Genomic DNA, 27,819 nt, shown 5'->3' on the forward strand with positions numbered 1-27,819 from the left:
CTTTTACCAGATTCGTGCATCAATGAAAATTCCTCCAAGAATTCCACACAAATTAGAAGCTAGCTTGTTACACGCAACTGGTAAGTGCAAAGCCGTTTAGTAAATGAGGTTGTTATCTTGCCTTGCTAATTAAGGGAGCATGCTTTCTGTCTTATATTCCTACAACTAATGTAAAAATGTTTTGAATTTTGTTATCAACACAATAAAAGTATAAGTTGGTTCATGATGACCTGCTGAAAAACTAGCTTGTTCTTACCAATGAGACTTAAAAGTTGATTACGGAATTTGTGTTACTAACTCTGTTAGTTCCCTTTGCTGGTAGCAAAACATGGTGATCCCTTTATATTGGTGTCTTCTGTTTTTTCCACTGATTTGCTCATTCTTGTCCATATTTCAGGCTAAGATGACCAAGGTCAGATCTCATTTAAGTAGATACCTCAAAGTAGTGGAGAACTTCAGATACACGCTTATACAGATTGCTAAGCCCGTTTTTTTTTCTGAAAAGAAGACTCTGGAAGGATCCAGTCTTGCCGTTTTAAGATTTACTCTCTTGCTGCCTGGTGGCAAAGCTGAAAATTTGTTTAACCTCCTGAACAGAATTACCCGCTCCCTCATTGTTTTTTTTTTTAACCTCACGCTCACTTTTGCTTTCTTTGTCCAGGCAAACTCACCCTGGAGAAACATGCTAGTGCTCTCCTAATTCGGTGAAACCTGCACCTCAGCATGCTGTAAAAATGTGAAAAGCAAAAAATGAATTAAAATTTCAAATGTCAGGTGGAATTCTTGAAATTCCAAGGAGGAAGAACCTACTGCAGTCTGAGCAAATGTGATATGAGATTACAGAAACCTGAATTTTTGAGGCTATTTTAAAAGTAACTCTGAGTAGAGCAACAATGTAGATACCAAATTTTATTCAAGCTTCCTGAACATTTCTTGGATTTGTGTAAAATAAATCAGTAATTCTTATGAGACGAGATTACTCCACTTCAAAGGCAAAGTTCAGTGTGGCTTTGGGAATTTAGCTCTGCTATGCTGATCATTTAGTAAAACATGCTTTCTAATAGTGTCACTTAATTATATGCTTAATATTGCTGAAAAAAGTTCTTCCATTTCACAGTGTATTTTAGAATGATCTTCAGTTATTTTTTCAGAAAGCTGCAGTCTTTTTAGTAAATTGTGACACATGTGTTAGCTGTTTTGTCGCTTGTTACTAGGCATAAAGGATGTAAGTGTTACAGGGCTGCAATTTGATGTGAGTTTAGATCAGCAGTGCTGTCAAAAAAAAAAAACCAAAACAGCCCATGGCTCCCCCTGGCCACTCCTTACCTTCATGTTGCTCTGTGCTCTGTTGACACAGGTGTCTGATTTGGCCCAGGACCTCAGCTGGGGAACTCATTCAGATGACAAGCAGTGGTTTTACAAAAATACGACCCCTCCAAACCCAAAAACTGGTGTCCTTTTTAGATCAGTCTCTCAGTTTGGTTTATCAGGTGGTTACTGATAATGGTTTTGCCACAACAACGCAGAGAGAAGGGTACAAGCTGGTCAATGGAAGGGCATTAGTTTGTCCTTCTGCTTGGTCTTGCTGAGGACCTCTGGCTTGCATTCATTTTGGCTCGTTGCTTGATTTAGTCGAGCTGGATGCTGTAGCTCTTAACTCACAGCTCTCCTCCTCAAGGTGGTGGAATAGCTGATGCCAGTTACTGAGACCACTGTTATTTGTAGAAAATAGCTGCTATTAGGCCACATGTGGACTGGCACAGAGAGGGTTGACCCACTATCTGAGTGTCTGTTGCTTGTTGACCATAGAAGAGGCTGGACAGGAGCCCACAACTCTCACTCTTGAGAATGATGCCCTGTGTTGGTCAGGTACTTCTTCCTATACTTATCTATCTGTTATTCTTTCTTCATACTTATCTGTTCTAAATCATATTCCCTTTGACAGTGTCATGGTCTTCCCACTCCAGTCCAAGTCATTTTGCCTACTTCTATCTCTCCCTAGCCTCTGCACAAGTCACCTCGTTTCCTTACCTTTAGCTGGGTGTTTTTCCCTCTCCCACATTATTTGATCTGTCTCTTCCTTTTATTTCCCAAGCCAAATACACAGTCTCTGTTTTTCCCTTCTTCCTGTTCCTTTGCATCTCCTTCCACCCGTTGCCCAGCCCTTCCCAGCTCTTCGTGAGGTTCTGTGGTCATTTAAATCCCGTTTTTGTCCATTTCTGTTTCCCACATCCTTTAGTAGTTCACTAGAATTGCTTGGGACCCAGAGTGAATGTCATTACAGATGTGATAGGGCAACCTCTTGCTTTAGCTCCAGACTTGTGAAGGTCTCCTGGCGTTCTTGTAATTAGAAGGGAGGTGTAGTCATGCTCTAGAAAGATAAAAGAAAAATGTGTGTAATTCTAGCCTGTATGAGGTAGTTTCAGATTTGAGGCTGTTCTGTATTCCTCCTCCTATCAGAAACTTGTGGCTGGTTTTCAGGAGAAAAAAAAAAAAAAAAAAAGGCAGGTTAGGAATGCCATGTCCGTTTTTACAATGCTGGAATAAATTAGTTCCCTGCTGTTTTTTCCCCTCTGTGGCTGAGATGGCTTTTTGTGTGGACAGAAGCCTAGAAATAGTCTTGGCCAGTCAATACATTGTTGACTTAAAAAATAGTAGTTCTGCCTTGTTGACCTCATGTTGGTGAGACCTTGCTGCCCACGGGTGTGTGGCTCGGCTTTTTCCTGGTGTCAGCTTTTCCTCTTGGACTCCTCGCTCTCACTTCTGAAGGTGCTGTTTCACGTTACACTGAAATCAGCAGAACTGAGGGCTGGAGCTCAGTTGGACACTGCGTAGGAAGTGGGACCTCAGCCGTGTGTCTCCGTTGCTGCTTTGTCTGAGACTGGAGTGGGAGATCCCTCCTGCTGATGCTGGGTGGTTGTATCAGGTGACGTGTCCCGTGAAACCATACCTGCTCTGCCCTTTGGAGCTGAAAGTGGCGTTATATATACAGGAATTACTCTTCAGCAAAACCCAATATTTTTACTTGTTTCTAGTTTCTGAAGGGAAGTTGGACTAAGATACTATGAAGATTATAGAGTGGGAATATTTGCGAGGTGCAGTGATTTTTCTATGAGAAACCCATAGACCCTGAATCTATAAAGCGCAAACTTTGCAGATATTTTTTTTCTTTTGTGGATTCCTTTGAAGTAGTTTATTAAGAATCAAAAGAATTTTAAAAAAATGTTCTGCACTGTCATTTACTCAATTTCTTAGACTTTGTGTTCTGGAAGAGGTTAATGTTCTTGAGCCTGCTTGTAGAGGAGCGATAAGGAACTGTCAGTATTTCTGTTACTTCTGTTCTTTCAAGTTCAATCCGCTTTTATGTGTCGTTTCACAGGATGGTGCCCATCACGATATTTCCTGTGTGATAACCCCTTGCAACTATGCAAAATACTTTCTCAATAACTGTTTTAAACCATTCCCTTTCTCATTTCTTTTACAAGTCTTTCAGCCTTTTTTTGGTAAGGGATTCCCCAACCATTTATCACACTTTTCTGAACTCTTTTTGATAAGCAGCCTCTAGACTGAAAGCAGAAGTGTCATTCTGAAGGAGAAATGTAAGATTCAGTTAATGACCTTGGAACTGGTCTGGCCAGAGTAGTGTGCAGAGATCTGGAAGGAAAGAACAAAGCACCTCTGTTCTTGATTAATTTATTGGAGTGGTATATGTCATTTAGCCTCTTTGCCTCATCTGTAGGTAATTAAGAGTTCTCAGTGTGGTTAAGCCTTGCAAATTAACATGAATACTCAATGAAACAAGACAGGTTTCAGGATTTTTGTTAGAATTTTTGATGCCTAGGATGTCTTACTCCAATTTGGAACAAAGCAAAAATTCTTCAGTCTAGAACTTATATTAAAAGCAAATTACATTAAAATATTGATACAGTATTTCTTTGAAATAAAATATGCTCCTTTTGTCTCCAGCAGTTGCTGATTAAAATGGAAACTGATGATTTTGTTGGTGTTACAGTTTTAGTAGTGGTCATGAAACTGATAGGAATGATAGTTCCACTTACTAGCTGCTCCAGGGTTTCCAGATTCAAGGCCAATTATGTTCACACTTGTTTCTCTTTGCAGGTGCAGATCTTGCCTTTCCTGCTTCAGTCCATGACAATATAGTTTGCAGTAAAACATTTCAGATTCTTTACAAAAATGAAGAAGTTTCTGTGAATGATGTGATGATTTTCAAAATAAAAATGCTGTTAGATGAGAGGAAGGTAATCTGCCATTCAACTTTACTGCATTCAGATAATTAAGTCTTCATTATGTACAATTTGGATTAGTATAAATAAGGGAACAGAAAAGGTCTCATGCTTCTACAATTTCTTTCTAGATTGAGGAGTCTCTTAATGAAATGAATTTTCTGCTAATATTAGATCTACACTTCACGGATACAGACTATTCGTAAGTTGAAATACAGAAGATTTTATTAAAGCAACAATATATGTTAACTTTTTAAACTGATTAAATCTGTATTATACATAGACATAGTGTGTTCATATTAGACCTACGAGGGTAAAAAAGAAATCCAATGCTGAAGTTTCTCAAGGTTTCGTAACTGGTTTGTCTCATTCTGATTCATTTTTTCTTTTTTTTTCCTTTTTTCTTTTTTTTTTTTCCCTAGGGGACATGTTGTTGCATTCCAAAGTATAGACCTATGCTGAACTGCCATCTGCATCAGTTATTAATAACTTGCACTTTAAATATGATTGTTCTAATTGTCTATTGTTTTAATTTCTTTTTAGACCAGATGACCTGAGCACACTACAGCCAATTAGTAGCCGAACTTTAAAGTTGCACTTTAACTTACACCGGGGCCTTCATCATTACGTCAATGTTATGTTTGATTACTTCCACCTTTCTGTCATATCGGTTGTAGTCCATGCTTCTTTGGTTGCTCTGCATCAGCCATTGATAAGGTAATCTCGTGTTAATAAAATGCAAATAAATTAGTGTCCAAATGGAAAGGTTATAAAAACAGAATACTTACGAAGGAGTTCAGTCTATGGGCAGTATAGTTTTCTTTATGATGATTTTGGAATTTAGGGCCAAGAGGGATGAGAAAATTCTTGTTGTCAAAGTTACCTGGGACAGGTTTTGAGTTTGTTTTTGTTGGAAATAAGAGTATGTAGTGTAGGAGAGAGCTAATACACAAGACCAGAGAAGAGGGGGAAAGTATAAATATCTGTACTGGTAGATGTATATTTTTATATAAATATTTATATGTTTTCTTAATTGGGAAGATCTGTTCTTCACTCTAGTTAGTGACTGAAATAGGTGCCATTAGTACAAATAGGGCATCTTCTGTTAGCTATCTTCACAGTTTTCAGGTACTACTGCAGTGGCAATGTCTTCAAATGTTGCATGTACTATTTTCTAAACCAAGTGAAACTGGAGAATTTCATTTTCTCTTTAAAAAACTTTTGCCTAGATTTTACTGAAGCCTTTTGATTTCATTGACTTGCATCACCCTTTGCAATCTCTGTTTACATTCCTTCTCTGTCTCAAAAGTAAATACAAAAAAGGGCCATGCAGTCAGTCACACACAGCTTTTTCTTTAGCATATCTATGCCTTCCTTCCTGATCTTCAAATACACCATGCTACTTCCCCTGACTTTCTTCATAGTCAAATTCAGGCTGTGCCTTTATTGTCCAAACCTTTAGCTTAAGGTAATCGCACTGCGTGTTCCTGTCTTCACATCATGGAAAGCTGTGTCTCTAGGTGCGTTTGACATCTGGTCTGCGCAGTGGGACTGTGATGGCTTGGAGGATTCAGTTGGCTTTTTTTCTTTTTTTTGTCGTTTTTATACCTTCAAGTTGGATTGTTTTAGTGATGTGTTTTAGGCGTGGTTATATAGTAATTGAAGTGGCACATAGGAGGGGATGGCGCAGCATTATTTGGGAGAGCAACAAGTAGTGAGGAGGAGGGAATTATCTTAAGCTGGTATTGTTGAAGACTTCGTCTTTATTAACGCATTTAAAGTAGCAGCATGTATGTAAAGTGTAAGTTGTTGCACTGTACCGCAAGTGAAATTCAAGTGTTTCCCTGTATCCGTCCCATAGCTATAGGGTGGAACTTCACTTCTTTGTGGGAAAATGAAAACCAGGTTTTGTTACTAATTTTTAGCCAGAAATGTGTTTGTCCCCGCTGACTTTTTAAAAGGTTGCAGAAAATCTGAGGTTTTTCGTACGGTCTTTCCTCTGTTTCTGGCTTTTGAAGTGATGATACAATAATGCTATTTGATTTTAAACCTCAACTTGATGTATCTTGTGTAAGGAGATACTGAAACTAAACGGCAACTTCGATGCTGCTTTGGTTATCTTTAGAGTAGAATGTTACTGGTGTCCATAAAATTATTTTAAGGATCCAAGTTGTCCTTTATATCCATTTGGGGTGGGGGGTGGAGAGAGGAAGAAACTTTAAAATTTGCAGTGTTTTGTTTCATCTGGGCTATCCTGTATTTTAATACTTAGCAAATACTTTATAGTTACTGTAGCCGTATCCCACTTGCTTTTCTGGAGCACCTCTTTCTGAAAAACTGGAACATTGCAGACTTCACTCCCCTTCACCCTTTGGGCTTTCCTGGGTGACAGTTTTGCTCCTCTGTTTGAGTCACGCTCACATCATTGGCATCCCTTCCTTTCCTAGGGGGTCACTTTTTCAGTGTTTTCATTTTCGGAGTAGCACCCAGCTTCTCTCAGGAACAACCAGTATTAACACTTTTCTTGAAAGAGAGGAGATAATTCCACTTGGTTACAGCCCTGGAGTCCTATACAATGAACTCCTTTTATTAACCTGTCATTGTTTATTTCTGGCCGTTATCCAGAAGTCTCCACTTTCTGTGTTCATTCATCTTCCATTAATTTTTCCCAGCTCTGTGTCCTCGCAAGGCTGCTGCTGTAGGATGGATGCTGTCTTCTCCCAGGGGTTCAAGATGGGCTTTCCTCCTTAGTAGGCAGAGGGTCAGGCATCCCTTAGGAAAACAGCAATGGCAGTTTGTGACAGCTTTCCAGCTGCTTGCTTCACTTTCCGGAGGTGAAGTCACCACAGCAAAGCTGGCAGAGAATGAATGCCTCTTACCTGTTACAGATCAACATTTATCTGTATGGCTTAAACTTTCATGAATGCTGTTTAAATTAGCTGAGGTTTGCATTGGAAATGATGAGGAAGAGCTTCCACAGTCTCCTGGCACAGAGTCTGCTGAGCTTCACGGTTAGAGATGGCAACAGAACAGTTGAGGGTAGGAATTTCTTAAATTTCTCCAACTAGCCAGAGTTATGCTTTGAAGAGAACTGCTTTAGAAGCACAGCTCTCCTAGCGCAGCACCAGCGGCTGAGGTAACTGGGCCATCCTGAGGGGTTTTAGAAGGGCAGCCCACCATGCTAAGAACTTCCAGGCTATTACTGAGAGTCCTTCTTTCTACTGCTTTTCAAGAAAAATCACAAATTTATTTTAACTGTGACGCATCGTATGTCCAAATTATCCGTTCATTTGTGCTTTTTGCAGCTTTCCTCGCCCAGTGAAGAACACATGGTTGAACAGGAATGCACCAGCACAGAACAGGGACTCTGTGATTCCTTCTCTTGAAAGTGTGGTCTTTGGAAACAACTACACAAAGCAGTTATCAGCAGATGTAAGAATGTATCAGTATAACATTTTTATTTTTGTTGGGAGGTGTGAATTTTATCGTTTCTGCAGAAATATTACTTGATAGAGAATGAACTTTGTTAGACTTAGTCTAGTGTGCTGCATGATATGGGAATTTAGAAAAATTGTTCCAAAAGGCTACGTTACATGCTCCAGGAACACGCAGATGGAAAGCTTACAATGGTTAGGGTTTAACTGTGTTTTTAAGATAATTGCAATCCATTGAAAAATCACAAAGATAAGAATGAGGTTCATGAGAAGAGGCAATGTGCTTATCTGTCTTTTTTGTTATTCTGTTAACACTTCATTTACTGTACAAAATTAATCTGTGCCTCATCTCTTCTTTTTCTTTCTTAGGGTTGCAGTTTTGTTGTTTCAGAGTCTTTCCTCAGCCATGCTTATAATTTTCATTATACGCTCTGTGCCAGTTTGCTGCTTGCTTTCAAAGGGTTACATAGCTATTTCATTATGGTAGCAAAGGAGCTCCCCTTTTCTCACCGAATTGAACTGGGTATGTTGAATTGAATAAAATGTATCACTTTGCTGTCGATGTTTATTAAGAATAGCCCCTTCTAGATTAAACTGGCATTCATTTCATACATCTTGCGTATTTAAAATCTTTTTGCTTAAACTGAGTTGGAATTTAATAACTCAAGAAACAATAAAAAAGAAACAGTATAATGGCGTTGCTAATAAGATGAGGAGATAACAGCCTGGATTTATGCAAATATATTTTTTCTTGTTGGTCTTGATTTGCCCTGTTATTTCAAATCACCGTGTTCAGTGGTGAGAAAGTTGGGGAAACTCTTAATCCGAGTAGCATGCTGCACTTGTTTGTTTCTTAGAAGGAAACCTTCCATATTTGTATAAAAATTGGAACTCTGTAAACTTTGGCTTGAGAAGAATATTTACAATGGAAACTTCTCTGAAAAAAGACCTACAAGAAGAAATTGCTGCTGATTCAGTTTGTAGTGTAACTTGTTAAACAGACTTAATTACCTAAGAATTAGGAAAAGATCTGAATAGACAAGAACTGTTTCTGTAAAACTGAGTAGTTAAAGTATGCTTTCCGAGAAGCTGTTTCTTTACTAAAGTTAAAATTAAACTTTTATAAGACAGTCTCATAGAAAGAAATTTAAGTTCTTTGTTGATGAAGACTTCTAGTAACTATATTTGATAAAACTAACTGTAAAATTACTACAGGAAATGTATGGAAATGTATGTTACATTTCTGTAGAGTGCAGATATATTAGAGAGCCTAGCCTCAACTTGTGAACTAGGAGAGCAATGAAAGTAAAAAAGAATACATTGGCTTTATAAAGGATGATTTAGACTTTTTCCTCATAAAGCATATATGTTTTTAGTCTTGTAAAGTTCTGTTTAAATCCAAACCCAAGATCTTTTGGAATTTACATTGGTTGTATACAGCATATATTGAGTGTTGTATTGCTTAATTTTACCAATGTCAAAACTAAGCATTATGAAACAATAAGGTTGGAAATTGAGCTATGAAAATGATGTTTAAAATGTGATGTAGTCAATTTGTGATTCAAACAAAGAGTGTTTTGCTTGTATATCACAAAATACAAAGCTGTTTTTTAATTTTTTTTTCTTTGAGGGAGGGAGGAGTGCATTACAAATCTGTGCATAGAAGAATACCAGAAACTGAGGCTTTTTCTTTTTAGAAGCAAATATACTGCTACAGTTATGATGCAAAGAATATTTCTGTGTCAGTTATCTTAATCTTGATATGGAGGGGAACACTCTATCAAAGGAATGACTCAAGTCATAGTGTTCCTTTTTAAGAACAAAATTCGCTTTTTTCCCGAATTGTATCTGTTGGCAGTATTGCTGTTGTAAGGATAGGCTTAGACTAAATCTGAATACTTAGATGTTTCAGATAGGACCTCCAATTCCCCTAAAACATTCCTACAAAATATATATGTATAATAGAAAAAAACTGCCCATTGAAAATAGGAAAATCTGCCCAATTGCATAGTTGGGTTGTATCTCTCAAACCTCACTGAAGTCACCAAAAACATTTTCATATGCTTCAGTGGAACTTGAGTCAGATCTTTTGTCATTTCTGTGGGTAATTTAGCTTACCTTTAGGAATGCAAGCTTGAGCGGAAATGCTCAAAATAAATGTATGAAGAGAAAATTACTACTTACATTTAACATTCATTGTACACATTCTGCTGATGGTTTTTTTCCTGTGGGGCTTTTTTTTGTAATTTTTTAAGTCTCTGCTGGAATTACTTTGCTTTCTTATTTGTACATATTTTTTTTTATTTATTTCAGTTATTTTGTATATACATTGATTGGGAAAATTGATATAACAAAAAGGACTAATAATGTAAATATTCTGCTACTACTCACCTTTTGCTTGTGAAGAATAACTAAAGCCTACCATTAACGCTAATTTTTCTAAAATCTATCAACAGTTAAAAAAAAAAAAAAAAAAAAGCCATGAGAGGTTAGCTGTGATGCCTGTAAAGAAATTGAAGCTCTCTGGACTTCACAAAGTACCCAGTTGTCATTTGCATTTATTTTTAACTTTTAAAGTAAATGAACTGTTTTATAGTTGAGATTTTCTGTGTGAAGTTTAAATGGGCATGACAGATGAGAAGCTTGAGTCCTGTTTAAATCCCAGAATCATCACTTTTTTGTTTAAAATCAAATTATTCTCTCTTTAGTTTCGTTTCTTCTGTTTGCTTTGCTATTGCTCTGTCATGTAATTTTAACACAAGACAGTGATTTTGCAGAAGCATGTGCAGAGAACTGCTGGACTCAATACCTGTAACTGAGCATTTAAGTACTATTGGTTTTAGTGAATAAAAATGCTAGCTTCATGTGTATCACGAGTGACAGCTACTCTAGAAACTACACTAAATTGATATGCTTCCATATACTGATCTATCTGCACTAATTGCTAGGCTAGCAATAAGCTTTTTTACTAACTTTAAGGCAAATAAATCACAGATGAAAACAAGGAGTGTAGTAACTAGTGATGTGTGTGCAATCCCTATAACTAGCCAAGGCCAGCATGCAGGTCCTTTATGAACGCCTTCTCAGAAGAAAATATCCACGAACCCAGAGAGACGCCTACCTAGGTATGTTTTCAAAGCAGGTGATACAACCCCTCAGATTTTTATTAGTAACACTAAATATTATGTTCTTATTAATAATATAAAATATTATATTTTTTGTAAACAGGAGCACTGTTTCACATTCAGCCATAGGGAACCTATGTTGAACTCTGAAGAAGTCTGCAGAATTGAGCTACTTGTTTCTAGGCTGAATATAGATAAGAAAAAAAGAAATTACTACTGTTTTTTGTTTTAGAGTTGTTCTATTTTACTAAACAAAAATGATTGAAGAGTTCGGTCAGTTATTGCCATTTCAATAAAATAGCTAAAAATTATACTTTCATTTAGTTCATCACAGACTCTGTTTTTTAGATAATTAAAGACCTAATACCTTTTCTTCCTGAGAAGCCTTTCAGGTTGCTTCTGGTATTTCAAGGCTTAATTCTTCCAAGCACTACCCAAGACGTTCTCAAAGCTTAAGGTGCATTTGTCCCCATTTAAATGGACAGCTCTCCCTTTGGAGAGTGTCAGTGCTGGACAAAAGATGCAAGTGCTGTTTAAGCACAAGGAAGTTTGTGATGAGAAGAGAATAAAGTGGCAGTTCAGTCTCATAGTAGGTCACCAGCTTAATAATCTATAACCGCATTTTGGTTTTGTTTTAAAAAGAAAACAAAACTATTTTTTAGCAGGGCCAGCAAAATTCCATCAGATATTTGCTGGATGAACATTAATGCTATAGAATGCTAATATTTAATTTCCTAGTGTCTTGTACTGTCTCTGCTCTGGTTTTGGTTGTGGTTTTTTTTATTTATAACATTGTAGTTTGGGGTTTTCCATAATAATTTTAGACTTCAGAGTTTTAAATGTTGTTCAAAGCCTATTCTCAATTGCTGTGTGACAAACAACATAAATAATCAGTATTGTGCCCCAAAAGTAGTTTCATATCATAAACTCCTTTTGTCTATTTTCAGAATATTGTCATCAAGTACTGTTTAGCTTATGTGGGTGTATGTAGATTATTTCAAAAACATTTTCTGAACTTGTTTCTGAGAACTTCGTGCATTCCAACTTATTTTCTCAGAACTTTGAGTTGTGTGAGTTAATTTGCCATTAAGTTTAAACCTAAGTATAATGGATGCAATTACTTCAAAATCAATATGTACTTACCAAATCTAGGTGGTATGATTCAAAGACAAGTTGAGTAAACACACTGTTGCCATTCTGTAAACTGCTGTTCATTATCCATATCCTAAATTTATTATTGTGGGTTTCAAGGCACGGTTTGCTGGTGTATGCTTTCAAGAAACATTGTGGGTTTTCTCCTTAATATTATGTTTCAAAAATGAATTAAAATATAAATATTGTTTACAGACAATTTTAGGGTTTATAAATTGTTCCCTTGTTACTGGTACCTCAACTGGAGAAGGAAATCAAAACATAGTACTGAATTATTATTTAATTGATCAGATTTCCTTGAGTACAACAGGAATGATAAGGAAAAACACATTACATGAAGGAATAAAATAAATCTGTTTTCTTCATCAATAAGTCATTCAAGGTTCAGATCCAGTTTAAGCCGCCATACCATGGAAGAATTATTTGCTCTTAACATTGAGCTATTGAGAAAAAGATAAATTAAAGAACAGGTTTAGTTGGCTAAAATCTAATTCTCACACAATTAAAGAATTGTATGTAGCTTGAAAATCAGGTAAATAATATACCTGTAGAAAAATGTTATTGAAATAAGGTCTCTCTAGAAAATCTGAGGTAGAAGAGGAATTGCATTAGCTTGGTTGTGAATGATGACACTGCTGCTGAATAGCTGAGCAGCTCGCAGTGGATAATCTGCAAACTGTATCATCTGTATTACAGTATTTTCAAGTATAATTTTGAATAGAAAATTGGTGTTCTCGACAAGGTATCATGATAAGTGATCATGATACTCAATTGCAAACCTTTTTTTTATTAATCATGTTCTGACCTCAATCTCAGAAATTACTAAGAAATTCTTTTAATGGGAGTTTAAAATTTACTTGATTTAAACTTGATTGTGGCACTCAATATGTCTTCAAGTCTTATTTGATGGGTTCTTTCCATTTAATGTTTTAAAATTGTTCTGTGAGATAACTGTTTTTACTCTGCAACTTGGAAAGAACGTTTTTCATGGATATGTCCTCTCATCTTTCCAGAAAACATAGATGTAGAAGTTCGTCTTACAGAATTGTGTGAAGAAGTAAAGGTACATTTGTTTTTCATGTATTAAGTACGTGAAATAACTATAAAAGCAGAGTATGGTGATATCATATGCTACTTGGGAATTAACTGTTTCTTTCATATTTCATGTTTTTGATAACGTCCTGAATGTTTTTTGCCAACACTTATTTCAACTCTTCCTCATTCAATGAGAGATTGCTCAGTTGACTCCAAAACATAACTATTTATCCTGTGGCTCGGCATGTCAGTAGTAGCCATGGCAACTTTTGTGTATCATGAACGTGAAGATTATAGAAAGGTGGATTACTGGTATTAAAATCATATTTCAAATTTTCTGCATTTGTAATTTGAATTCTTTGGTTTTGATGGTGTCAAATAACAATGTTAGAAGATCAAGCAGTAGTGGTAAGTTGTACCAAAGCAGATTCTCCAAGTCATCCCCTCGTCTGGAAGGACTTGCCCTGATGCTGTCTCCTTCTCCTGTTTTCCTTGCTTTCTGAAGGAAATACTGTGTACTTCAAATTACTTAGATTTGTCTCTCCAACTCTCTCCTTGGTCAGAACGAGTCGCAGCTGAATAGCTACTTTCATTGTCACAGTGAAGTTTAAAGCACAGGTTTTTTGAAAGATTGTCCATGCTTTGTGCTGAGTGGGCCATCTGCCCAGCTTTTGCAGAACAGCAGGCTTCCCTTTCATTGCTGGAGTAGTAGTATAACTGCAAGGAGATGGAATACTGGCTTTAAAAGGTTATAATTTGTATAACTGGAGACAGAGTCAGCACAGTTAGCTCTCTGTGGACCACTAATAATCTTAAATAATTATGAAAAGTGTTTTTTTACATTTACATAGCTCTGTGAATTCTTTAGTTTCTGCCTTAGCTTGCTAAAGTATGGTTATATTTTTTTCTTTTTATCCTTTTTTGTTCTTTTGTGCTGTTCTCATCTAAAGTTCCTCCTCCTCTTATTTCTACTCTCACCTGCCAAGTTGATTTTTCACTATTTGCAATCCTTTTTTCTACTTGCTCTTTAATATTGCTAGAGCTGGGTCTTTACTCTCTTTACTTCTTCAACCCTTTGCCTCAGTGCCTTCTATGCCTGCCATTAGTTTCTGAAAAATTATGGTTTTGTGAAATGGTAGGGAACATAAGCCTAGCAATCCACAATTGAGTTGCATGGAACGCTATCACAGGATTATAGTACATGGTTAAGATAGGAAAACTTGCTTTGCACTGAATTTGTCTTTGTGTGATCTGGTTCCTGGAAGCCTATACTATAACACTGCTTCCTGGTTATGTTTAAAGTACATGTAGATATATAGTGTCATATAAATGTTATTGTGAGTTGTGACTATTCTGAAATGGAGAGGTCTCTGTTAAATTTTTACGATTGTATCAAATTTGGACTAACATGCCGAGTATTGATTTTCTGTTTTCTAATTTCCTTTCAGGCACACTGTATTTTTGCATGTTAGAAAGTAACAGCAGTTGCGACTCATAGCTGTGGTTGCTATAAAGAGAATTGTTGCTTTAGTAAGAGCAGGAGATCTAAATCTGAAAGACAACTTTAAAGCAGCATAAAATAATCTGTTAGTTTTGTAATGTAGATTAATTCAATTCTCGGGCAGAACGGTTCTCATGTGGAAGTTACTTTTTAAATTAAAATTCTTACTAAGATGAAGGACACTATTCTTTTTTGTCAGTACTTCTATAGTCTCATCTGTTAATTGTGAAATTTTTTTTCCTAACTTCAGAAAATGGAAAATCCTGATGAACTGGCAGAACTCATAAATATGAATCTTGCTCAGCTTTGCTCACTTCTAATGGCTCTCTGGGGGCAGTTTCTGGAAGTCATTACCTTACAAGAGGAGGTCACAGCATTGCTAGCACAAGAGCATCACACGTTAAGGGTAAGTATTGACCGGTGTTAGGAACTCTGGCACATTCATACTCTTGCTGGGACACATTGTTAGGAAAATGTATATCAAAATCAGACTCCAGATTCTACTTTTTTCTGGTTTTATTTGGGAAAGTTGGTTGTTATCATGAAGGGAGCTGTTGTATTGCATTTTTTAGCTTGTGTATCATGTTGTTAGAACTCTTGGAATATAATACAAAATGCACATTATTTATGTTTAGGAACCAACTGATTAATTGATCTTTTGCATAAGAAATGCAGTTCTGAAGGCAAGTTGCAGTCTGTGGAATAAGCTGTATTTCTGTGGAACGATGTATTTTTCTGCAGGAGCCATGCATAGTGCCCACCCTGCATTTTACTTCCCTACTGCATTTAGGCTGCCTGCTTACATCAGAAAACAAAATGCACTTTCCTTCTGAATTAAGAATTTATAGCATACATAAGCTTTGAAAAGGCTCTTTAGTGGGATTTTAAAAAAAAGAAGTATTGGAAATTATCTGGCATGTAAGTATGTGTGTATATGCATAAAAACACATATAGTTAGTAACTACTACCCAGACAGCTGATCTGTATGTGTGTATATACAGCTGCTGTGGGCTTTCTACATGCAAAACCCCAGCAATGCTGGTTTTCGCAGCGAAATATTTTCAAATAGGATCTAAAGTGTTACCCTCACTTTCTAATAAATATTTTTTGTGACCAAGGATTTGAGGAAACATAACATTTTAAGTTTTCAGAGAAAGATTCATTAAAACAAAACCAAATAAACCACGACACCCACCAGCCCTACTCAGCAAACACACAGCTAGATCTTCAGCTGGCCTGGTGTCTTTACTGGCTGACATCACAATCTGCGCATTTATCTCACACACACATATTGTAGAATAAGTAGTTTTAGGAGATTATCTGGAGGCCCTTCTTGTAAAACCATCTGCAGAGAGCTTGCTAGAAGGTATGATGAAATGTGAATACACATTATCAGTGCTCTGCAATAGTCACAATGCAAAACAAAGTCCATTTTAAGGCTTTAGTTCTCAGAGATTTCATTTGCCTCACCAGCACTTCTGTCACTTGCATCAAGATCCTTTCTGCTTTGGTTCTGGAGGGGAAACTAATTATGAAGGATACTTGGACTGTGGTCTTATGTAAAGGCTTGATAAATCACATTGTTTGATGACAGAATCGTGGTTGTGGATGGGCTGTTCTGGAGAATGAATGGAAACTTTCAGAAAGAGCACAACATGTTAGACATGCTAACCGTAGGGAACTGTGATCATTTTACTAGCTACCTATGAATCACAGACTCATACAATACTTTGGGCTGGAAAGGACCTTAAAGATCATCGAGTTGCACCCCCTGTCACAGGCAGGGACACCCTTCACTAGCCCGGGTTGCCCAAAGCCTCATCCAGCCTGGCCTTGAACCCCTCCAGGGATGGGGCATCCACAGCTGCTCTGGGCACCCTGGGCCACTGCCTCACCCCCCGCACAGGGAAAAATTTCTTCCTAATGTCTAGTCTAAATCTGCCCTCTTTCAGCTTATACCCGTTACCCCTTGTCCTCTCACTACACCCCCTGATACAGAGTCCCTCCCCATCTCTCCTGTACCCCCTTCAGGTACTGGAAGCTGCTCTAAGGTCTCCCCGGAGCCTTCTCTTCTCCAGGCTGAACACCCCCAACTCTCTCAGCCTGTCCTCACAGGGGAGGTGCTCCAGCCCTCTGATCATCTTCATGGCTCTCCTCTGGACTCTCACTTACCTTTTTCTGCTTTTTGTATAAATTCTGGAATTCTTCAGGTTAACGGGTAGAAAGTGTGAAATGAGAATATTCTTTCACTTTAATCCACACTTGCATTCATCTGCTGGTATGCTAGTGATTGTACAAGTATATATTTGATAAAAACAGAAGAAGTATTAATATTTTTATTTTTACTGTTCCACTGTTTAAAAAAAAAAAAAAAAAAAAAGAGATACTGCTGCTTGTAATACTTAACTTCTTAAATTTGGTTCTTTTAAAAATCTCTGATTCTCTCTAGCTCTCAAATACCTTAACTGAATTTTACTGTGGTTATTCTAGGAAATATAAATCAAAGTAGTTAATTATAGTGTGTGAATTGAGCTAGTGTTTATATTAAAAGTATTTCTGTGATGCTTTCCAGTTTTCACAAAATTTGGATAACAGTTCCTTTCCTCCCTTGTATTTTTTTAAAGTATCATTCGATTTCACACCTGCATTCTTTCCCTTTCCAGTTGCTGTTAAGCCCACTTCTTCTGTTATCTGTCACTATGCATAAATAAACTTGTTTCAAGCACCACATCATATTTAATTTTTGCTTTTTGAAATAAGAAAAAATAGAATTGTTAATTAATAAAAGCTGTAGAAATACTCTTTTCTGGAGGTATGAATCCTCACTTGCAGCACAGTGGTGTGAGAATAAAGAATCTCACATAGTGCTCAGTGTATTTTGCTAGTACAGGACACCAAGCCTCTAAAAGTTAGGGGTTTTCTAAGATGAGCCTTGTTATAACTGAAAAAGTTGAGCTTATTTTATTTTTGAAAGAAGTGGCTAATTGCTATTTCTTAGTGGGTTCTGCAGTTACCGGACGACTGAAGGAGAAATGCAGGACACGTGTAATCTTGAACTTACCTTTTTATATAAAAAGGTATATACAGCCTCAGAGCAAAGAACGAGCAGGCTGACTCTCAAATTCTAGTAATATAGCATGAGGAAGGAAATTTTACCTGGGCCAACTTATTGACAGTCAGCAGTGTGGTGCTACTTCATTTTACAGTTTTACTGATTCACAAATGTGGCACTTGTTTTGTGTACTCCAAGATGCGAAGAGCTTGTGCGAATACTATATCATTAAAATGTATGTAAAGAGACATAGCTCCACTTGGCTTCCCACATGGCATTAGAGCAGGAGCCAGCAATCCATAAATTCAGTAAACTTTTCAATTAAAAAGAGAGGGTAAATTTGAGCCTTGACATTTTTAAGAGCATGTTTGGTTTTTGGATTCTGTTTTGCAGTGCTTAGTATAAGAATTTGTAATTTGTATTAATAATCTCTTGAGAATTTATATTCTCGGGGTTCATATAAACTTCTTTTGGGAAACCTGCAATGATCATGTTTCACTGGAGGCTTTATTGGTACATGTCAAATTGATACAGACTTCCTAGTAGAGTGAATTTAGTAGAGATTTGTGAGATGACCTACTAATTCTCCTCTTGAGAGAATATCTGTCCTTTCTGGAAGAAAATTTTTGTATTATACAAAATTATATCCTCCTAAATCAGCATTTTATTTTGGAAATTGATACTCTTGTGTTTCCTACTGGATGCTAAATCTCTTTTTAATTTTACCTTTTCATCTTGCAATATTTATAGACTATAAACTTCCACAGGAAATTTTTCCGTGGGAAATTTTAGTGTTAATCTAAGATAAATGGACTGTTTTAGGGAGTCATTCATCTGGCTGGTTTAGTTATTTGTATTAAAATACCCCTTAAAAATGTCTGTCATCTGTATTTGGTCAGATGACTTTCACCCTCTTTGTACAGATGCTTATAAAACAGGTACTTCTGCTGAAGTGTTGTTAGAAAATAAGGTTCTAATAATACATTTTAAGTATTTAAATTAATTATTTTAATTATTTTACTGAAGTATTTAAATACTTAACTCTTTACCAACAGTTTGAATATTAAGTGCTAAAAAAGCATTAAAAAATCAAGAACACTTCAGCTATACTAGAACATCCGTCAACTACATTGTCACACTGATGAGGTTTATAACTGCGTTTATTGAAAAACCTGCTTAGAGTACGTTATTTTATATTAACTCCAGTTATTTTATGTGGTAAAGTGATTGCTCACATCTGAAGTCTAAACCACCTTGCTTGCCTCCTGGGAAACAACTTTATGGTCTTGTATTGACGTGAACCACAGATTGGGCATTGTTCCTGTTACTGTTTTATTTCCGATTACCTGATTGATTAGGATCTTTAATTCATTTTTAAATTGCTTAGTTTAGAATGATAACCAGTCCACTCTTCATGATCAGTTGTTCTAAAATCTAGTGTTTAACCTGTAAAATTGTCTCTAAGTCTATTGTATAACAATTTTCTCCCTTTCTGGGGGGAGGTTGGGGATTGCCTCTGACAAAATCACAGATGTGGAGGGTGGATGTCAGTATAGAAAAGCCAGCTGGGAGAACGCAGAGGAGTACTTAAGAACACGGGTTCTAATCCCACGTGTGTGCATAAACTTTAAATACAATTTTTGAAGGAATGCAGGTCCATCTTTTTTGTGTGTGTCTAGTCATTCTTGAGTGTGGAAGTTGAATTTACAAGAAAGTATTGGATTTAGTGTTTTCATTTTATTTCCAAACGTTTTCCATGACTCTTCACAGATTATATCATGACCAAAATTAATTTTATATAATACAGTCAGTTTAATTTTGGGAGGTTGGGACAGGACTTTCAGCTTCTACTGCAGGTTAGAGATTGGGGGTTTCATGTTTGTGGTTTGAGGTTTGGGTTTTTTTCTTAAGTACCTTGGAGCAATTTTTTTTGCAGTCTTATTAAAAGAAAACAGAGGAAAAAGTAGAAGCTCCAGAACATAAAACTTCATCTAGATGGTACTCTTAAGTATAATGGGCAGTGTATCAGGAGGGAAAACTAACTTCCTTCCAAGTGCTTATCTTTAAAGAGTAAAATAAAGAAGTAGGGGGCCAGGAAGTGGTTGGTAAATAACTGATTGACTATGAAGACTGCCTACATATGTGGTCCTCTAAGCAGGAGAGAATTTTTTAAATTAATATAACCAAATTGATGTTTATACCCAAGTTAATGCACAAGCAGTTGCCAGCAGCCACTGTGTAGCATAGCACACTATCTTTTTTGTATTCTTGTTACAACAAACAAGATGCTGTCATACTGCATTGAATTGCAATTTTTTTGGTGCAGGTAATTGGACAGTTGCAGAAATAAACGTTCTAAAAATACATGTAGATTGAATAAATATTTTGATGTTATGTTAGAAATGTGAGAAATCTCAGCTTGCCAAACCTCAGCTTTAGGTTTTCTAGATAAAAGCATAATCAACTTATTGAAAAATGCATTATTTGTAGTAAATTACTGTATAATTCATACTCTATTTCCACACATTATTTGATGATAAAAAAATACGCTCCCCTGTGTTATAAAATACCATTTTAGTATTGTGTGGGTTATTGACTTCAGGCACACTATTAAGTCTTGAATACAGTGCTTGTAATTAGCGTACATTTTGTTATTATTGTTGTAATTTGCAGCCAAAATCTTTACAAATGAAAGACTTTTTTGCACAGTACTTTACAGTGGACTAAAGAGTATTCATGGAAAGTTTGAAACACATGCTTCCTCTGTATTTTGAGACTGCAGAATATCGAATGGTTTTCTACTTCTGAAGATAATCCTCAAGCACATTCAGAAGTGTCCATCAAACAGTCATTTCCTTTATTACTGAAATTTCTGTTAATATTTTTATGTGTTATTGTTTCAAGTGAGCCTGATTTGGATGATTCATTTCGTGGTAATCAAGTTTTCAGCAGGCAGTTGAATCTCCTATAATTCCCCTTAGTTATCCAGTGCAGAAATTAAGATTTTCATTTCAGTTGCTGGTCTTGTCTGGGGCATCCTCTTCTCTCCCACTCAGACTGAACATTTAAAAAAGTGTTACTGTCTATATAATATACATAATATAATAACATTGCTTTGCAGAAATGCTTTTGGATTTTCAAAATTGTAGGTAAAATAAAATAAGCTCTAACTGTATTTGGATCTTGCAGGTGCGCAGATTTGCAGAAGCGTTCTTTTGTCTTGAGCATCCTAGGCAAGCTGCCCTTGCCTATCAAGAACTACAGTGAGTAGCCTTTTGAAGTGCACAGGATGGAGCGTGTAGTACAATTATTCTATAAGTTATGGTGTGTAGAAGTACGGTCTTGCAAAAATACTTACATAGCAACCTCAAGGGAAGCTTGGGTTCTAAATTTAGATTTGAAATTTTTAATGAAAGTTATATAAGAAGTTATTAAATAACTATTAAAACTATTAAGTAACTAATTAGTAGAAAAGCTTCTACTAAAGTGAATTAAGCTACTGTTAATTTCTGTTAATGTAAAAATAAATAGTTCTGTGTTTTTCATGTAGGACTACTTCCTTTTTTTTCAGTGCTCAAAGTCATCTACAGATGTGTGCAGCTATCAAAAACACTTCTTTCTGCAGTTCTCTTCCACCTCTCCCTATTGAATGCAGTGAACTAGATGGAGATATGAACTCCTTGCCTATAATCTTTGAAGATCGATATTTAGATTCAATTACTGAAGGTAAGCACACCTCACAGTGCAGTTTTCTTTTTGAAGAAATGAGCAAAAATTACGTGAAACCTGAGTATTTTTCTTTACATTTCTTGCTGGCTTTAAGGGAGCGCATTTATTTGCTAGGAAATGTTTCTTTAGTTTGAATTTAGAGGATGTGTAAAGTTCTATAGTTACTAGTACTGTATAGCTTCAGTAACCTGTGTAATCTTGTTGTAAAAAATCCTTTTTCTTATTCTTTTTCCCCTTGCTTTTTTTTGGTGAAAGATCTGGATGCACCCTGGTTGGTAGTTCAGAGTCTTCCACGGTCAGAGTCCAATAAACTGGATAAATTTGAAGCTGAAGAAGCTTTTGTAGCTGGTTTTACTAGCCCGGAACTGAAAATAAGACCTTCAGGTGCCTCCAACCTTTGGCATTCAGAAAGTGAAAAGATGCTAACAAAAACTTTGAAAGGGAAAAATGAAGAGGCAAATAAATCCAAAGTTAAGGTTACTAAGCTCATGAAAACAATGAAACCTGAAAACACAAAAAAGGTTGTGAAACAGAACTCTAAGGACTCTGTGGTCTTAGTAGGCTACAAATGTTTGAAAAGTGCAGCACTGGAAGATGCCTCTAGAAGCTCAGAAGGCAGGCCTTCTTACAATGCTAACGAAGGGCTGGACCCTACACTAGGTGGATTTCCTTGTGATACAAAGACCTGCACTGGGCAAATAAGTCAAAGAGAACTTCCATTTTTGGCATCTGGAACTGAGGAAAAGACTGCCAAGATTGAAGGTGTCCAGCCAGATCCGGGTAGCCCAGTGCACTGTGAAAATGTGGCTATTTTTCGCAGACTTAGTATTTCTCGCGCAGGTCCTGGAACTATCCAAGCAGATAGTGCTCTGCAATCCAGAGGTACACTTGACGGTTGTCATGGAGGTCAACCAGCTTCCTCAGGAGTCAGGACAATTGAAGTCAAACCAAGTAATAAGAATCCCTATGAAGGGGAGAAGGTAACTGTACACATTGGATCATGGTCTGAGTTTCCACAAGATGGAGTTCAAGGAGAGAATCTGCAGACACCCAATACTCAGTCTTCAGAATCTGGAAATAAACTCAATTCAGGAGAACAGGAACCAGTGCTTGCAAAGGAAGATGTTTGCGAAAGAAACTTTGAACATACCAGTGACATCTTGACAAAAATGAAAAGTAATCAGCCTACTCTTTGTACAAAAGAAAGTCAACTTTCTGCAAGTGGAGACATGACTAAATTACCAGATGTTAGCGTGACGTATGCCTCTTCTAGGTTTTCAGATTCAGGTATAGAAAGTGAACCAAGTTCTTTTGCAACTCACCCCAACCCTGATCAGGTTTTTGAAAATGTTCAAGGGCAAAGTGCATACAATGGTGAGAGAGCATTTCCTCAGCTTTTACTAAAACCGGACTGTGCTATAAAAGATACAATAGAAAGCCTTTGCACTGAGAGTACCAGCGCTGTAAGTGAAATACAATCATCACTGACATCCATAAATTCTCTGCCTTCAGATGACGATGAGCTGTCACCTGATGACAATTCAAAGATATCTATTGTACCTGAATGCCAGCTAAGTGACAGTAAAACGGTATTGGATCTTGGAGCAATTGACTTGACAAAGTGTGCCAACAGTAAAAAATCAAACACCAATTTGCAGCAACAATGTCTTGTTCTTTTGGGGCACGCCGATAACAAAACTTTGTCTATACATTCCTCGCTCTCAGGAACAAAAGACCTTTTACACTCAGTTGTTCCAGATGAGGATACATCTGCTGATGTGAAAAGTTGCAGCCCACAGGCAGACCTTGGCACAGTCTGCAGAGACCCTCAGGACCTTGAAATGCGTCTTAACGCTACAGAAGAAACAGTTAAATTGCATTTGGAAATGACTTGTATGGGTGAGCCGTCTGTTGTTTCAGGTTCTTCATCTGTAAGTGCAGTGTATGAGGTTGAGAAGACAAATGAAGGAAAACATAATGAGCCTTTAGAACTAAAGGAGATAACTGAAGAACTGGCAGTAGCTAAAGGTGAAACTGGTACAGATAATCCTTCTCCAACCAGTAGTACTGACATAGTAAAGCAAGGGCTTGTTGAAAACTATTTTGGCTCTCGAAGCAGCACAGATATTTCAGATATTTGGCCTATAGACAACAGCGATCCTGTTAGCCCTCAAAAGGAAACATATGAAAAACAAATGATTTGCTCTTCCCAACAAGATGAGGAAGAAGAGGAGGATCAAGAAATGATTGAAAACGGGTATTATGAAGAAACAGACTATAGTATATTAGATGGAGCTTCCCGTGCTGACCAGGATCATGGCTCAGCAGAAGAGAGAGCCCTGAGATCTGAAAGGATTGATAGTGGGTTTCTGCGAGATGGAATGACTGTGCCTCCTGTCTGCACTCCTGGTTGTCTATCTTTTCCTTCTTCTCTGAGAGACTCTCCTTGCAATGTTATCTGTTCTTCAAGGAATAAATCTGACGCTATTACACAACAGCCAGGCAGCACATCCTACAGCTCAGTTTCATCTGTTTCCTGGTATGAAAGCTCCCCAAAACCTCAAATGTTAGCGTAAGTGATTGTTTTAAATGAAGTTTTTTGATTTTTAGAATGATGTTGATATAGTATAGAAGGGGAAAAAAAGCATGGTTAGACTCCAGAGTGCCCCCAGGACTGTTGCTTGTGCATTCTGTTTTAGACGTTCAGATAGAAAGTGTGTTAGCACTGAATTCCTTCTATCAGTTATCTTGTAATCTCATGTGGTTCGACAAACTTCAAGCAAAACACAGGGGGTTTTTTTGTTGTTTCTCTAATATGTTCCTTTTTTAAAAAGTAATCATTCGGCTGAAAAGGGATGTCATAATGGCTACTGAGAATAAAAATGGTGTTTTGTGAAATGGAAGCTGTTAAAATAGCAAGCATAGGAAAATATGCTTTGAGTTTAAAAACATAAAATCAAAACCATTCTGTAACTGGTTGTCTAATTAGTTAGTGAAGCAAATGTGCAATGTTAGCCAAGGTGATGGCCTTATTTTTCAGTCTTAACTTCAGATATCCAAAATGTAACACCTCAGAGACCATAGTGCTCTAAATTACACTGCAATTTGGATATCAGGAAAGCCAAATTTAGAGGAACATCAGGGTTCCCAGACTGCACCTCCTCTTGCTGTAAACACAGGAGTTTCCCTGATAGCCCACTGCTGCTAACTTGGGAAGCAGCAGCTTAATATGTTGTATTGGAAGTAAAACATTGCTATCAGAAAGAGGAAAGCTTATAAGAGAGGCAGAAACAAGGAAAATGCTAAGCAGGCAGAAGAGGTAAAAAACCACGTACTTTGCGGTAAGCAGCTGAGAACAGGAGGAAGAACTGAGCAGTGCTGGAGGAAAACAGGTGAGAACTGGACGGAAAAGTAGCTTCTGAAATTCTGGAGAGTGGGTACTGGTGTGGAGTGGTAGGGATGAAAAGCAGAGACTGTTTAGGGTGGTCTGTAACAATAAAAGAAACAGGGAACTCGGAGTAAAATCAAGGACTTAGCAGAGTCTCCCAGAGTGTGGGATAGCTGGGATTCCAGAAGGCACGATCTTGCTCCATAGAGAACCAACCTTGGTACAGCCAGTTCAGAAAACGTACCTTGAGTATAAAGTCATCTCTGCTGCAGAGGGAGAAGACCAGCTGCCTGCAGTGGTTTCTGTTCAGGCTGACTTCGTTGAGGCTTGCTCTTGCCAGATAGTGATGAATGAGCTAAAGATAAAGCTGGGAAAACAGAACAAAAAGTGGACAAGGAGGAAAGCAGTGAGCAGGCAGAAGAGGATGGGATACAGCATGACACTGGGACGGATCATGCAGAACAGATGGATTACGGAGGGAAAGAAACATAAGGAAGCATAAAGCTCAGAGTGCTGCAGGGAAGCTGATATGCAATAAATTAGGTAGAACGGTCGTACACAAAAAACTAAGGGAAGGGGAAGAGAGGGAGGGAACCAAGGAACTTCTAGCATGTGGGGAGCTAAGCTATTAGAAACCCTATAGTGTATGCCTTCATTAAATCTGTAAAAGGTCAGAGGTCTGGATCTGGCTGCTTCTAAAGCACGTGTCAGTTATTCAGCCTACCAGAGGGGCTTTCTGTTGAGCAATGACAACACTGGCTCCAGTTCTCTGCTGACCTAGGAGATAGGTTTTAAGTGTGTCAAGAATTACCAAAAGCGGAAATCTTCAACTTGACTTGTGATTCTTTATAATTCCTGTAATTTTGTTATTGCATTTAAACAAAGATGTTGCTTGCCTGAGACCAGAAGTAACCCAGAATCTTCAGTGGTTTCAGAAATACTTCAGAGTTGGCAGAGATGTTCAAAGAAGAAAAGAGGGTAGAGCCTGGGGTATGGATTTTGTTACAGAGGAAAAGGGGCTGTAGGAAGCTGGAATAAAAAATATTTTAAGGAACCAGCTTGTTTTGCAAAGATAGTAATTTGATAAATATATTTTCCTTCGTATCAATTACATAGAAGACAAAGAGACAGTAGAAAACTGTATCCTAGGAGGTGCTACATTTGTCTGGCAATAGTAAATGTTGTTTTATCATAAATATGGTTTTGTTCCAGTTTCCTACAGGCTAAAGAAGAATTGAAACAACTTAAACTTCCTGGATTTATGTACAGTGATGTTTTCAGACTGGCTTCTTCGATACCTTATTTCAGCATGGAAGAGGATGACTGTTCAGAAGAAGGAATACATCTTATAGTCTGCGTTCATGGCCTGGATGGTACGTTGGAAAATGTGATACTAAAGAGATAGCAGTTCAGTCACTTGAACTCTGAACTGAGTGGTTCTGAAATAGGTTCACTGGAGGGGAATGAGAATCTGACGTTGTACTGCTACCTTTGACAATGTCTTCCACAGATTTGGTTAAATTAAGAATTTTGTATAACATTTGTCTTTAGTAAAGCTTTCATGCGCATAAGCCCGTTTTATGCCATAGTTCACATTAGATACATCCTCCAGTTTTTATGTCATGTAGGTATTTGTCCGTATCATGGTCATAGAATGGGGTACAACAAAACAGTTTTGTTTAGAATCTGTAATGCTACATTCTCAAGGAAAGTAAAATGTGTATCTTGTTAGAAAAAACAATAGTATATGTAAAATGCATGAAGTGTTTATAGTTATAAAAGATCAGATTACCGAGTTCCAACTCAGGTTGGAAGGGATCTCTGGAGATTGTCTAGTGCAACTCCCCTGCTCATAGCACGGTCATCTACAGCAGGTTGCCCAGGACCCAACCCAGCTGTTTTTTTTTAATATGTCCAAGAACAGAAACTCTACTGTAGCAGAAATGAGAAAATCTTTTGCTAATTGAAAGAAGGATTGGAAAGTTTTTAAATAGCTTGAATATAATCACCTGCTTTTAGTTCAAAGCATATGTGCATGTTAAGAAATAATATCCCTTCTAGTTCAGATATTCATAGCTTTCTGCCATCGATGTTTTTGTCTTTTTTTTGAGAAGCTCCTTAAATTAACAATGTAAGGAAACACGAGAGGGCAATAGGTAGAAGATTGGACTGGACTGACACTGCACAGCCTTCTTGTTCATTTTTCAAATTCCTAAGTTAAAGAAATAATTAAAATAACAGAATAGCTTTTCTTTCTTCCTCTAGGCGGGAAGTATCTTTTCTTAAGTGCTTTTAAAACAGAACTCAGAACTATTCCTTCTTACTAACATAGATGTTCAAATGCTATTGCATGCGTACAATTGACATAAAGTTAACTTGGCCAAAAAACTTGTTGTTAAAAAAACATGTCTTTAAAGCCTTAGAAAAATACACATAATTAGAATTTTCTTATGAAATGGCAAGTTCATGCAAGTTCTTTCCTATTAATAGCAGATTTAAATAAAAATATTGTTCTCTAATTAAGGCAGAAAGGGTACTCTTTCTTCCAAAGTATAAATTGTCGCTGATGTAGAGCAATCTTCAGGATGCCAGTTAAACTAGCATTTGTTGTCTTAGGTACCAGTCTAAATGTATTTTTAACTGCTGACAGTCCACTCTGCCTTTTTATCCTATGAAAATGCTTATTACTTGCTCCTTCACTGAATTCTTTAAGCTAGCTCTGAGTTCTTTAATTGACTTTTATCAAAGTTAATTAGGTTTTTAAGAATGTAGTGTTCACAGTGCTATGTATCTGTTGGGTGCGAAGACAAAATGAAACATGACTTCCTAAATCCTTGCTTTTTTAAAACAGTGTCTGCATGGAATGTCACTTTTATAGACCATTTTATTACTACATTTGGCATTGCGTTTTATCTTCCCAAGTCCTACTGAATTTTAATTAGAAATGAGAATAATATTAGCTGTGTTTAAATATAAAGTTGTGCGGTAGGTTCATTTCAGAATTTCAAGTGCTTTTATTGCAAATTAACTTCACAGTATCTAACTCTTGATTGTTTTTCCTTTTAAGGTAACAGTGCGGATCTAAGATTAGTGAAGACTTACATTGAGCTAGGGTTGCCTGGAGGGAGAATAGATTTTCTTATGTCCGAAAGGAATCAG

The 27,819-nt window shown here is 37.0% G+C and overlaps 1 protein-coding gene across 1 annotated transcript; it reads left to right on the forward strand.

The window, feature by feature from the left end:
* Positions 1-27,819, forward strand: FAM135A (family with sequence similarity 135, member A; the record flags this gene model as incomplete). The annotated part of the gene is made up of 14 exons (XM_010085895.1): positions 1-80; positions 4,120-4,259; positions 4,376-4,446; positions 4,788-4,961; positions 7,550-7,676; positions 8,048-8,201; positions 10,726-10,803; positions 12,969-13,018; positions 14,742-14,897; positions 20,733-20,806; positions 21,115-21,269; positions 21,528-23,844; positions 25,873-26,033; positions 27,728-27,819. Coding segments are annotated over 14 exons (3,829 nt in total), but the record flags the coding sequence as incomplete, so codon positions are not given.

Source organism: Pterocles gutturalis, unplaced genomic scaffold (assembly GCF_000699245.1).
Source record: "Pterocles gutturalis isolate BGI_N339 unplaced genomic scaffold, ASM69924v1 scaffold32245, whole genome shotgun sequence".
Taxonomy (NCBI): Eukaryota; Metazoa; Chordata; class Aves; order Pterocliformes; family Pteroclidae; genus Pterocles; species Pterocles gutturalis.